This window comes from Nasonia vitripennis, chromosome 2 (genome assembly GCF_009193385.2).
Source record: "Nasonia vitripennis strain AsymCx chromosome 2, Nvit_psr_1.1, whole genome shotgun sequence".
Classification (NCBI taxonomy): domain Eukaryota; kingdom Metazoa; phylum Arthropoda; class Insecta; order Hymenoptera; family Pteromalidae; genus Nasonia; species Nasonia vitripennis.
The window spans coordinates 10859476-10872521 of NC_045758.1; the positions used below are offsets into that span (position 1 = coordinate 10859476).

Sequence of the window (13046 nt, forward strand, 5' to 3'; positions counted from 1 at the left end):
GCGAGCTGTCAAAATATTTGTACGAGAGAATGCGAATCGCCAGCTCTTTCCTCTGCGTACCGCCGCGGTTATTTTTAATAACGAAGATGAAGCGCGTTTTTCGATTAGAACAAAGCCCCATTTTGTCACGTCCGCGCACCTGTCGACGAACATTTGTATCGGCTCCTTTTGATACGCAGAAGTTTATATCGAGTGCGCCTCTCGCTTGTCTTTGCTATTGCGAATCCGGCGTTCGCAGCCTTACGGATCACGGTAAAGACCGCTACTGTGCCTCGTTGCCTTGGGCGCATCGCGTTTTTGCGACTGCAAAGGCTGATCGATCGAATTCTCACGTGGATCGGATATATCGATGCGCGAGATCGAAGATGACCCTAAAGGGGATTCTCGTGTAATTGGATCATTGTCGTAAATGAAATGGAGCTTTGGTTAAGACTTTTCGGATATATCTAAGAGTTCATCTCTTAATGTGGATATCGCTTTCGCGGAGGGGTCATAAAAGTTTATTGGGGGACAGCGGGGATTTATTTGAATTCAATAGTGATTTATTGGCTTTAGTGTAAGTATACAGTCGTTCGATGAAAAAGGCGATAATTGTTTTTTAAAAATACATTGCGAAATGATAATTATTTTATTGAGACGACAACAGCTTCGACGCGGAATCGAGTGTAATCGAATTTTGATTGGAATCGCAAGTGGTATATTGCCGTAAACGGTATCAGCATATAGGTACATTAACTATGTGCACCAGTCAGCCAAGCTGTCTGTAAAATTTACAATAAAATCATCTCGAAGATAATTAACAATGTACATGCCTCACATAAGTACCGCTTCTTACTGCCTAGATACGAGAATACATTTGTACAAATGTGTTTTAGCAAAAGCAATCGACATGAATTTTTATCGATCTGTTAACAATTATTCGAACTAAACTTACATTAAACTTTATACAACCTCCTATACGAAGCGCATGTACTTGATACATCATAACAATCATAACAAAAAATTCGCGACATTGTCGCCCGCAGATATGTTTGGAATGATCAAGTCATCGCAAAGAAAGTATCACCTTTGCGCGCGTTCATGTACGTATCATGTGATTCGAATTCGACAAAGAAGAGCAAGTGTAGAACGCTATATAGATCGGCGGCGATCGGCCTCGCGCTAAGCTAAGCGGAGCGGGAGCGAGCTGCGATCGGCGAGTCGAGCGCGCATAAAAACGACGCCGGTCTTCAGGTGATCCCTGAGTCCAACTCATTTCTCCGGCGACTATAGTTTGCTCCGCGTGAGATCGGCGAGCTCGACGATCGCGCGCGCACGCAGCGTTCGATCGCTCGAGCGAAGAGAACTCTTTTAAGTGAAGATCATACTTTTTTTGAGTTCTGAGGAGGAGGATTTTTTCTGGGGTTGACAGAACAGTTGGCTGAGGAATTTTTCGACAAGATGACGCACAACGTGAGGAGGGTCTCCATTGCGGAGAACATGAAGACGTCGCCGCCGAAACCCAAAGGTAGGTCCAACTTTGTTGTTTTAAGATATTGCATTATTTTGAGGATCATTCTCATAATTGATGGTCACAATGTGGTTCAGTAGTTATGTAAAGGATTGCTATAGAATTAAATAAATTTCATATATTGTTAATATTATTATAGTGTAAGTGTAAATGAAAGCACGTGCGTGCGATAATAAGCTTCCAAGAATTAATAATGTAAAATCAATTGTTATAGCCACTATGAACTATGAAGTTAATCAATTACTCTTGAGATTGTTGAAAGCAGTGATTGAATTTTATTATCCATAAAATATAAAAGAACCGTGCAAGTAGATAAGAACTATACTTCTATAGATGGTGCGTCCTGAACTTTTAACACTGAATCTTGTCTTACGAACGTTTACCACAATCGATTGATTATTAATTCATTAATTTGATTTGTGTTTGTAAACTTGATTAGGAAATAAATAAAAAAAAATAAATTCATCAAGTGTTTTAACGAGAATCTATATTAGTTTTATCAATTAAGTTATACTTTTATTTTCGAAAAGTTGCGATATACATCATAATTTATCTTGTGATAAGTTGATTTGTTCATTTATCACTTGAGATATTTGAAACTGACTACTGTAATTAATTTTTTTCGGCTGTCATCTTTTATATACAAAAAAGTGTACTAATTCCAATCGTGTCATATAATGCATTATTGAAGCTTTTCAAAGGCATTTGTTGAAACGTTACAAAAAAAACGAACAAATTTATCCGTCTATATAACACGTTATCAGCTACTAGGTAAAATAAGTAGAGACTACATACAGTAGCAAAGTACCTACAAAATATAACACGGTTATTAGTGTACTGTGAACTAATTTCAGAATTTCGTTTTTTTTCTGCTCAAAGACAAATTAACGGTAAAGACCGCGTTATCTAATCACAGGAATTTAAAGATTAAAATCCATTTAAAAATTTTGAAAATTGTAGCTTCCTCGCTTTACATAATCGTAGGGAGAGTGGGACAAACTTGAACTTGATTTTTCATATGCGACTAAATTTAGTTCTCTTCAAATTTATGGCGACTGCGTCAATTTTTAATTGTTTGATGAGGCCTACCTAGTCTAAAAATGTTCATAATGAAATTTATTTTCAACGTGTAATGTACGGTAATGAATAATTTTTCAATTACTATTGCAAATTTATAAACCTTGCAAGCCAAACATGTATTCTCTGCAGAATTTTGTAGGTAATGCAATTTTACCCAAATCCAATTTTGCCCCATTCTCCCCTATAGACCAGTCGATTCATAATGCCTGTCTGAAAATGACGTACCACAACATCGCCTGCTGCAATTTAACAGCAATAAAAAAAAAGTAAACTACCCAAGATCCTCGCCGGGTCCGCGCATGTGCCAAACCAGCGAATGAACCGAACCGTGCGTGCAAATAATGTATACGTGCGCGCGATAAGGAAAACACTCTCCTTGTTTTCTCCCCGATGATGTTTATTGTCCGACTTTTATGCGTCGGGCTGCACCGAGATCGACTCCACGGCCGCATATGTACATACGCTGTATCGCACACACTCGTGTACTTCCTGCCAATTATGCCCGGAGGTCAGCAATATGTAGCGCCGCAGCAGTCGAATGGAAAAGCGTCGATTGTTATGCGCGTATCGTCGCGGGCGTGAATCGAATACTTATGGTTGAAAAAATCGGAAGTGATGAGTCAGTCATTGGTTTGTTTGCGGTTCGGCGAGGGATGAGAACATTCGCGACGATCGAGATTATGAATTACGGATTGAGAATATCGTTGCGCAATGGAATGTGGCCTTTATGTCATAATTCTGCGCGAAATGCGTAATGACGTGCATTCGTTAAGTGTTGATATTGAAAAAAAAAGTTTCTTATTGTTGTTGTGGAACAGGAAAAAAATTACGGATGTAATTTATTCTCCGAGAGTGCTGAGCGTGTGGTTAATGACATACTTTCTACAAGTGTGTTAATTTAATTACTTGAAAATCTGTGGTCAATGGTAATCGAATGTTTTTCAGACCTCTTCGGAGAAGAATTTCAAACATTTATCGTCGTTAATTTTTCTTCCCGAGTACACATAAGAAAAAAGTCGAGACGCGGTAAATATATCGTTTAATTATTTCATCACGTTGAATTCATCTATCTTACAAAATCTTGATAATTGCGATACTTCGAGCGATTAGGCCGATCGTATATACAGGGCAATGAACAGACTCGCTTGTAATCTGGAAATTACTTTCTTGCGCTCTACGTCAGGATAAGAAACTATTCGAAACATCCGACTCGTTACACCGTTGTTCTGGAATCCGATCGATAATAATTATCGCGAACTCGCAGAACTAATGATGAATAATTCACTTTATCAATAATTTACGAACCCGATGGCATCTCCGCAGTAATTAAAAACTCAACAGGAAGTACTCTCCGCTCAACGAACGTCGCGATTACGTTGTCAGTTTACATAAAAAACTCAAAATCCAAACATTGTATCGTAATCGGCATTAATGCAAGCGCGATGCAGCTACTGCATAACACGACGCGTTACAAAAAAAAAGAAAAACCGCCGCGCGGTCGTTCCCTCTATGTTTATCGAATCCTTATCGAGCCGTTGCTCTCGCGACATTCCGTACTTCACCTGTGGAAATCGGTACAAGCATGTGCGTGTCTCGTGATATACACACTCAGAAGCCGCAGCTCACGCGCAAATCCTTGCGTGCTTTACACGCAAGCGTTCGAGCACGCGTGCAGCTTTTACGAGGGACAAGGTTTTCTAATTTTCGGTGTTGCTGTACAGGTGAATGTGTACGTCGGTATAGTTCATTCATTTTGGTCGGTCGATTATTACGCGTTGAAATTTCTGAGGAAACAGACACAACGATCCCATCGCCTTAATCCCCCTTGATATCCGACACACAAGCCTTACACATATAGCTGTTATCTATCTGAGGAATCTGGGCGATAATGATTCTCTTGGACAAATCTGCCGAGCGATTCGCGAATGAAGAATATCGATACGGATCATCGGGGGAGATAAGCTGGCCGACGTGTTATTTGTTCGCGTGCTCGAGGGATTTTTGGTCTCGAGACGATCGAGTGCGCGTGTGTACTCGCACGCTTTTTCCGCGACGCATGAGACTTTAAAAATAAAACGACCGAGGCATCTCACAAGATATTGGATAGACTATTTTAAACTTATTTATCGGATCGTAGACTGATGGTATTTTTTCTGCGAGTTCGATTGATTGCTACTGTTAATGTTTTATTCAAAAACGACCTTGCAAATTTCATATAAAGTTTGTTATCGTTGGGTATTTGCCGTCACGCAAGGCAAATAAGTTTTTAAATATAACAACTCTTTCAATTACGTCAAACGATGTATTCAATATGAATTCCATCGAACGCAATTTTATATCGACCTACTTTCGAAACCTAAAACAAAAAGATAATGCTAACAGTAAAATTCCTCAAAATAAAACTGCACGCAGCGATAAAAAAATCGCAAAGAAAGAAAATTAATTATCTAAGAGGGAAAACAATGTTTGCTTGCAGCTGGGTTCGGTGCACGGCACGTTCAGGCGATACTGCTGACCAGCGGCTTCCTTTGCTGTTACGCCACGAGGGTCACTATGTCGGTGGCTATCGTCGCCATGGTTGACAAGAACAAGACCGAGGTACGTAAGCACTTGCGTCTTTGCTTTATCGCCAGCTGGAAATTCGTCATTTCTCGAAAGTCGTTGAGATTCCAATCGAGTTGCTCGGAGAGCTTTTAAATAGAATGCTTTTCCTTCGCACTTTTACTGTCGTTCAACGCATTAAAAAAGTAGATAATGCCCGAGATGGAATATTGCCAGACGATAAAAAAAACTCGTAAAATTACAGCACCTGGACTGGGACAAGTCAAAGGAGAACCTCGTACTCAGCTCGTTCTTCTGGGGTTACGTGGTGACACACATCCCGGGAGGAATGATGACCCAGCGCTGGGGTGCCCAGCGGCTCTTCGGCATAGCCATGGGTCTCTGCGCTTTGTCGACCCTCGCCATACCCTTGGCCGCTCATTATGGAAGCTATATTCTAGTCATTTGCTGTCGCGTCTTCGCTGGTTTCTGTCAAGGTGTCGTGCCGCCGGTCATGCACACACTTCTGGGCAAATGGGTGCCTGTTCAGGAGAGAGGCAGATTCAGTGAGTTTTATAATTCACGGTTATGCGACTCGATAAAAACTTATCGATAGGTGATTACACGATCGCAATTTCGCAGCGTCGTTCGTGTACTCCGGTGGTTGGGTCGGCAACGTCATCGCCTTACAGAGCTCCGGATTACTGTCAGCCTCAAACGCCGGCTGGCCCAGCTGTTTCTACTTCTGGGGAGCCGTGGCACTATGCTGGTCTGTTCTCTGGCATTTCTACGGCCAGGAGTCACCGGCTGAGCATCCCAATATCGCCAGCGATGAGAAACTCTACATCGAGAGCAGTCTCGGTGTTGTCGAGACCACCGAAGTGAGATTCTTTCAATTAATTTTTTATTTCTTGGCAGCATTCGAGAAGAACTATTTATTTATTTTATGAATGTTTCTTTTTTCAGACTGTCTCGACGCCATGGAAGTCGATCTTGACGTCCATACCGGTCTGGGCCCTGCTCGTCGCCCAGTGCGCTCAGGCTTGGGGCTTCTGGATGCTCCTGTCCAAGATACCGGATTACATGAGCAACGTGCTTAATTACAGTATTCAGAACGTAAGTCGACTTCTTCATGAGTATGTATATAATCAATGTCGCACGTGTAATCGTAGATAAGATTTTTTAGATATAGCGCAACTTTGTCGATATAGGCCAGTGAAATGTGCAATTCATAATTGCAGTAGGGTACAGCCCGCACATAGCGATCGTTAGATAATAATTTGTGATTCCTGAGGACGCCGTGATCGACGATTAAGATATACTTTTATACGTCAATCTTCAATTTTTAATTCAGAAAACAAAACGATATTGCAAAAGCTCGTTCTTTGACCCATCAATCTTATAACTGCGACACATTCAAGGATCGTCTTCCACGTTCTTGGTATATGACGTGCACTAGTAGTCGTCAAGGCGCCGAATTGGCAAGTGCGTGCGCCGCCTCCCAACTCGCAATATTCTTCGGTTCCCTGTCCATGAAACGTGGATTAGCGCGACGTGCATTGCCAAGTAGTTGGCGCAGCGACGGTCATCACGGTCAAGGACCTCTGACGAGGATGATGATGATTATGCTTTTCACGAAAATTGAATAAACATTCGATTGCAGAATTTTAATGCTGGCAAAAGAGAGAGAGAGAGAGAGAGAGAGAGCCTTTTTCTTGTTTCTAATTTTGAGCTCTGCCAAGGTGGGCTTCGTAATCTTCTTTCTGAATTTTCCTCGTTTGATAGAATTGGGTAAATTTCGGTGTGTTATTTACTTTTTAAAGCTGTTCCAAATATCTAAGAATTATTTCCGTATCCTGATTCCATACGCTCTAAAATATCGAATCAAATAGGGGACAATATTATTTTTATGAAAAAAAAACTAAATTTTTTTGCAGAACGGTCTGATGTCTTCTCTTCCCTACCTCTGCGCCTGGTTGATGAGCTTCCCGGTGAGCTTCACCTCAGATTGGGCTATCCGTACTAACAAGGTGTCGACACGCACGTCTCGCATGATCTGCAATACCTTCGGTGAGGTCTTCCCAGCCCTGGCCCTTGTCGGTCTCGGCTTCGTCGGCAGCAACCAGCAGATTCTCGCCGTCAGTATCCTCACCATTTCTGTCGCTGGTAACATCGCCATTTACTGCGGTCATCATGCCAACCACATGGATCTCAGTCCCAACTTCGCTGGTCCTCTTATGGGCTTCACCAATGCCGCGGCTAACGTCTGCAGTATTCTTGCGCCGATAGTCCATGGCTTGATCGTTACTGAATCGGTGAGTTGGAAAATTCAAATTAGAAATTCTTTGTGAGTGTGCATTTTTGTACTGATGTAATTTTTTTTTCTTTGCAGAATAACGTATCTCAATGGAGGGAAATTTTCTTCCTGACGGCAGGTATTTACGTTGTCGGAGCTCTTGCTTTCCTACTCTTTGGTACTGCCAAAGTTCAGCCATGGAATGACCCGACAATGCACAAAAAGAACAGTCGACTATACGGGTTCCCCGAAGTTCCATCTATTCCTGAATCGCTGAAAGATACGAAAGCCAATGAAAAAGAGGAGAAGATAGAACGATGAGTGACCCAGACGATTTAAAAAAATTTAGAAAAAAAAGTATACTTAATCGTGAGGATAATTCCATCCACCTCGTGAACATCGTCATTCCGAACAAAGTTCTATTGATTGAGAGATAGATCCTATAGATAAATTCGTGATACAAAGCAATTGTAGATTGAAATGAACTCGCGTCTCGAAAGACAGGGCGCTAGTGTGTACAGTATTCATTAAGAGCCATTAGCACATTCATTAGTGTAAATTATTTAAGTTTATTAGTTAAATCGTGTATTATTTATTGCAGTCAACTTGACGTATCACAAGTTTAAGCTATCCTACGTATGTACAAAGTCCTGTAAGTTAAGAATTTATTATAAATAATTATTATAAATGCGTGATAATCTGCTTGCAGATTAGTTGGAAAGTTTAAATTGTAGCTATCCATTAGTTATCCTTTGGCTTCCTATCCTTTGGTACTTTGCAAGTATTGTATATCGTCCATAATACATAAACGGCGCCGGAAAACGTTACTAATAACGTGATACACGTTATTTCAAATTTCCGGGAAGTGTTACCCACTGGAATACTCCAAACAAAGTTGCCATCACCTTCCTATTAGAAAAAAATGGAATTCCGATCGATTACTGATTTATACTCAATTAGATGTGTTGTGTTAGAATGTCATTTAAAATCAAACAAAAAATATAATTAATGACTTAAGGCTTTTTATATGTGAACTATTTACCCATTTGAAGGAGAGATCCCTCCATTTTTTAGAATACTCAACGCAGGGCCAACAGATTTTAAGCTTTGAAACTCTATGTTCCTTAAGCCTATCTCTACATCCTATAAGTAGCTTTGGTCTTGGCAGTGTAACATTGGAAGGTTCGCCATTTGAGGTAGCAAATTGGTAACGCTGATGAATCGGAATAGACAAGACTGTCTTTGTATTGCTTAGTCGGGAGCAAATGGTAACATTTTGGTAATGTGCCTTTTCAGCAAACAATTCAACATCAATTTCGCCATCAGAGCAAGAAGAAGTCTTTGAAACAAATAATTTGTTGCTTTGATTTTCATGTTAAGCAATAGTTGAAGGAATATTATTGCTTTAGAGCTACTAGATTCAACTTACCTTGTGAAGCCGTCTAAGGTCAGCCAGCTCATCAGTGTTCACATACAGGGACGGTGGAAGTTGTACAAATACTGCGATATGGCAACTTTTATTCTTGAAATCTCCTGTATCCACATAATACTTCAAGTTTCTGTAAACAAAATAGGATTGTGTAATGGAGATTAATGCGATGATTACAAATATGTAGCAAGACAGTTGCAGTTTGTTTACACTTCTGTCATGACTAAGAGTGCATCTTCTTTTTTTTCCTCGCAACGTCAACAACCTAATGTCGCGGTAAAAAAAGCCATTAACAAAGATAACTAAGTAAAATACATTCTAACCTATGAAATCCTTCGCCCTCGACTTCCGACCAAATACTGGCAGTGACGGCGCTTGTCAACGGCAGATAACTGAGAAACAGTATCGCGTAAAAAATAATTTGTACGACTAGGCGTAAAACACTCTTGTTCACAGTCATAATTGACGAAATTCGAATAAGTAAATACTTCACGGCACTGGCATTATTTTTGTTTATCTTCTGACTTTCGCGAGCTCGACGTTCGACGTTTGGAGGCGCCACGGTATAGTATATAGTTTGTCACGTGGGCGGGAGATGTCGGAGTTGGCGAATTTTGAATTTTGAAAATTTCGCGCTTAGGTATAGAGTATTACTCGCAAAGTCGTAAAAGGTGTATTGTCGATATAATTATTTATTGCATGATTATTTATCATTCGTTACCGACAATCGATGATAACGAAAGCTCGAAATCGTTCTTTATCAATCAATGCATGAAACGCCTCAATTCATTTTATTCTTTGTTCAGCCAACATTATTATTGTAAAATACTTGTACTTTCTGATTCGAATAAATGTCGCTACACTTAGACTCATGTAACCCGAATCACTAAAAAAATAAAGAAATAAGCTGCTGCGTCTTCTCATCTATATAGAAGCCGCTGGCCGGTCGTCGCATGTGATGAGCAAAGTGAAAACGAGAAGGGAATCGCCGATAGCCCGTATAGTTTATCTCCCTCTCTCTCTCTCTCTCTCTCTCTCTCTCTCTCTCTCTCTCTCTCTGTCGCTCTTTCTCGACTACATTGTCCCTGGGACACGAAAATAGCCGCGCAGTAGTCGCTCTCTCGGCCCCAGAAGTCGCGGAAAGGAGGCGGCAGTCAAGGAGAAAAGGAAACACGGTGCGGAGAGCGAGACAGACCGCTGCTTCGTGAGATCGAAGAGAAAGAGAAAGAACGTTATATTGCTGCCTGCCGCGTGGAAAAGTCTTGCTGTTGATAGATTGTAAGGACAGGAGTTGAATAAATTTCTTCTAAACGTTGTATAGCGGTCGATGATTTAATTTTTTTTTTTTAAGTTTGGAGGTATCAAGTTCGCTCACAACGACAACCCGACATAGTGACCAAGTTTTCGGAAACTTTTCCGTGGAAAAAAAGTGCAGAGACGCTGTCTTTCGATGATTCACTGCGCGCTAAGCAAGAACTGTCAAAGTCGCTTGAACGCGCTCCGGCGTAAAAATAGCCGGCGCTTTAGCTTTTCACTCCTTTTAAACTTCGCTCTCACATCATCATGCGCCGCACACTATAGATATATGTAATACAGCGGTCAGATCATATGAACCGCGGAAAGAAGAATTCAAGTATAGAACAGAAATATTCTGTTTATTTTATCTCTAGCGAGCGACAGGTTTTTTGCAACATTTTTGTATAAACCATATCCCTGTGCGTCAATAGATCTACAAAGTTGTGATCTAGTATTAGGTATGCACTTTAAGTATTCGAAAAGCTAGAAATTCCAGATTCTTGTGAATTCTATCAAATTCCTTCGCATATGGTGTAATTTTTGCAAGCATGAATAAGGGTAAATCGACGCTAAATTTTCTTTCGCTCTATGTGCAGATCGAAAATTCATTCAAAGCTGTGAGCACAAACGTGAAAGCGCTTTTGACCTGAGGAGATGATAAAGAAATATTGTCGGTTCATTTTCAATTCTGAACTGATCACCCAGATTTTCGCTCAATGTACAATGAATAAGATTTTTGAAAAATTCACGGAAGCCGGTATAACAGCGCGATGCATCGCATCATCGCGACGAAGTTTTCGAAAACCATCCTCTCGAGGGGGTATACACATGTATAGGATAAAGTCTGCGTCGAGACTTGCGCTTACGTAACGAACGCGCCTCTCTTCGGATCTCGCGCGCCCTGGTGACGCAGACAGAAAAGCAGTCGACGCCGTCCGATGTGCATAGCGTTAGCGGAAGTTGCACTTGCGCAGGAAGTGCGTTTAACGATAAAATCGGCGATTATTATTTTTTTTTTTCTTAGATATTAACTTATTCCGCTGTATATTTACCAAAAGTCTGCCAAACGCCGATGTATGCGCGATACATCTTCTGATACGATAGAGCTCGTTGTCTGGCTTTGTGCATATTGCAAAAATAGCAGGAGGCCAAAACATCTTCATCTCCTCCCGTTTATATTAGATTAAAAATGACAGAAGTCGCTCTGTTTGAGACCGATCTAGCGCGAAATATGAAACATCGTCTGAAAGCATAGTGTGTAGCACGCGATTGGCTCGAGCTTCGGCTAATCGAGCACTTAATAGATCAATTTTCTAATACGGCATTCCGCACAGACAGCAGCGCGTACGCGTGCATGCTGCGTCTATTTTTAGCGCACTCGTGCCAAAAGACGAAGGAGGAAGCCGCGGGTGTGTGATGCCTCGTCCGGTTCCGGTCTGCTTCCGAGCGTTGCACTTGGATAGTGACCTCGACTCGACCTCGATGATGATCTGTCGTCTTCGGATTTTTCGCATGTAAACGAAAGCATTACATTATTATTATACACTTTCCGTTGGATCCAATACCCGTGCGCGCGAGGATGATTTAAATTCCCCTGAAATCCGAGACGAATGTTTGGACTCGGTGCAAGAATTACACAGAGAGTCTAAAAGCGCTTTATTATACAGGCGCGTTTCGGCGGGCTTCTGATGGTACAGAGTATAAAGAAATCATCAACAAGTCCGAATTCGCTCTTTCCCTCCTCTCGTGTCGGCGCGGTTTTCCTTAGCGGGTCTCCTTCGTGCCAGAAAGTGGCTGCTTCTCTCGCTCTGTGTGTCCCAAATATTTGCGCGGGTTAAAAATATGATTTGCCCGACGCGCGCGCGGACCGGCCGCTGCTGCCGCGTTAGCTCTCGCTTATACACTTATGCGTGTATGTCTATATACATGGGTTTTATGTATGTATATTATACGAGAGAAAAGCAATTGATACAGTTTAAGCATGTATTAATATAAATTTTTCGTCGAAACAAATACGCGTTTGGTGTGATATCGAAATAACCGTCCGTCATAGTGTCCTATACAGATATAAACGCGAGATGTGCACCTTTATAGCGACGTTTAGGATCGTTAAAATAAAACCACGATAAATTTCCTCATTCGGGAAATGTGAATGATTTGAATAATACACCCACGCGCGTCGGGTATATTTTTAAGTGGAAAAATAGCATGATCTAGTTCAATGCCATCCTCACCTTTGTCTTTGCCACTGTATTTGCTTTAGAATATAGTATAAGTATGTTAAATAGATAATGGATATAATTTACATTATTGTACACGAGCTTTAAACGATTTCGAGACGACTTTATTTGTTATTTCGGTTTGAGCGATTACCGCTTCTGAAAATAAAGTATACTAATTGCTGATGGTACAGGCATCGTATATATATCGTATATATATATATATATATATATATATATATATATATATATATATATATATATATATATATATATATATATATATGTGTGGCGCGCATTGTTAAGCACTGCCAAGATATGTGAAATGCAAAATTAGCATCGTTACGCGTAATTTGACAAAAAATACATTTACTTTTATGCTCGCGAATACTTTAGTTTTTACAATGTTTCGAGGATAATCGTCGCTTTTCATCATATAGTAAGTATGAGATGTATATCGAATCGTACTTAAATTAATCGCTCTGCATAAGCCGTTCGAAATTTATCGCGCGATTCATTACCCTGTAAAGATTTATCGGTACAATATTATTACTCGATGAAATTGTAATTTTGATCGAAAACAAAGTTGGGCACAATCATCGGTAACCTAATAGTCACCAATACATGCTATGTCTTACCACTTCACGACCGAATCTACTCAATCATTCTGTCAAG

General features: G+C 40.7%; 2 protein-coding genes across 3 annotated transcripts; one reads left to right on the top strand and one right to left on the bottom strand.

The window, feature by feature from the left end:
* Positions 1–1218: 1218 nt before the first annotated feature.
* Positions 1219–8439, top strand: LOC100123642 (putative inorganic phosphate cotransporter). Its single transcript, XM_001607263.6, has 7 exons — positions 1219–1507; positions 5067–5188; positions 5397–5697; positions 5774–6012; positions 6098–6247; positions 7069–7446; positions 7524–8439. Exons 1-7 carry the CDS (start codon positions 1441–1443, stop codon positions 7746–7748), a joined length of 1482 nt encoding a protein of 493 aa, XP_001607313.2. The 5' UTR covers positions 1219–1440; the 3' UTR covers positions 7749–8439.
* On the bottom strand, positions 7977–9402 carry LOC100123638 (phosphatidylinositol-glycan biosynthesis class X protein). Of its 2 annotated transcripts, none has more exons than XM_001607258.6 (4): positions 9180–9402; positions 8857–8986; positions 8470–8766; positions 7977–8336 (listed from the first exon to the last, which is right to left on the bottom strand). In XM_001607258.6, exons 1-4 carry the CDS (start codon positions 9314–9316, stop codon positions 8169–8171), a joined length of 732 nt encoding a protein of 243 aa, XP_001607308.2. In that variant the 5' UTR covers positions 9317–9402; the 3' UTR covers positions 7977–8168. The 2 variants fall into 2 exon arrangements, with proteins under 2 accessions (XP_001607308.2, XP_031778645.1); XM_031922785.2 differs by lacking the exon at positions 9180–9402 and adding an exon at positions 9067–9170 and having other exon boundaries at positions 7996–8336.
* Between the last annotated feature and the right edge of the window lie 3644 nt (positions 9403–13046).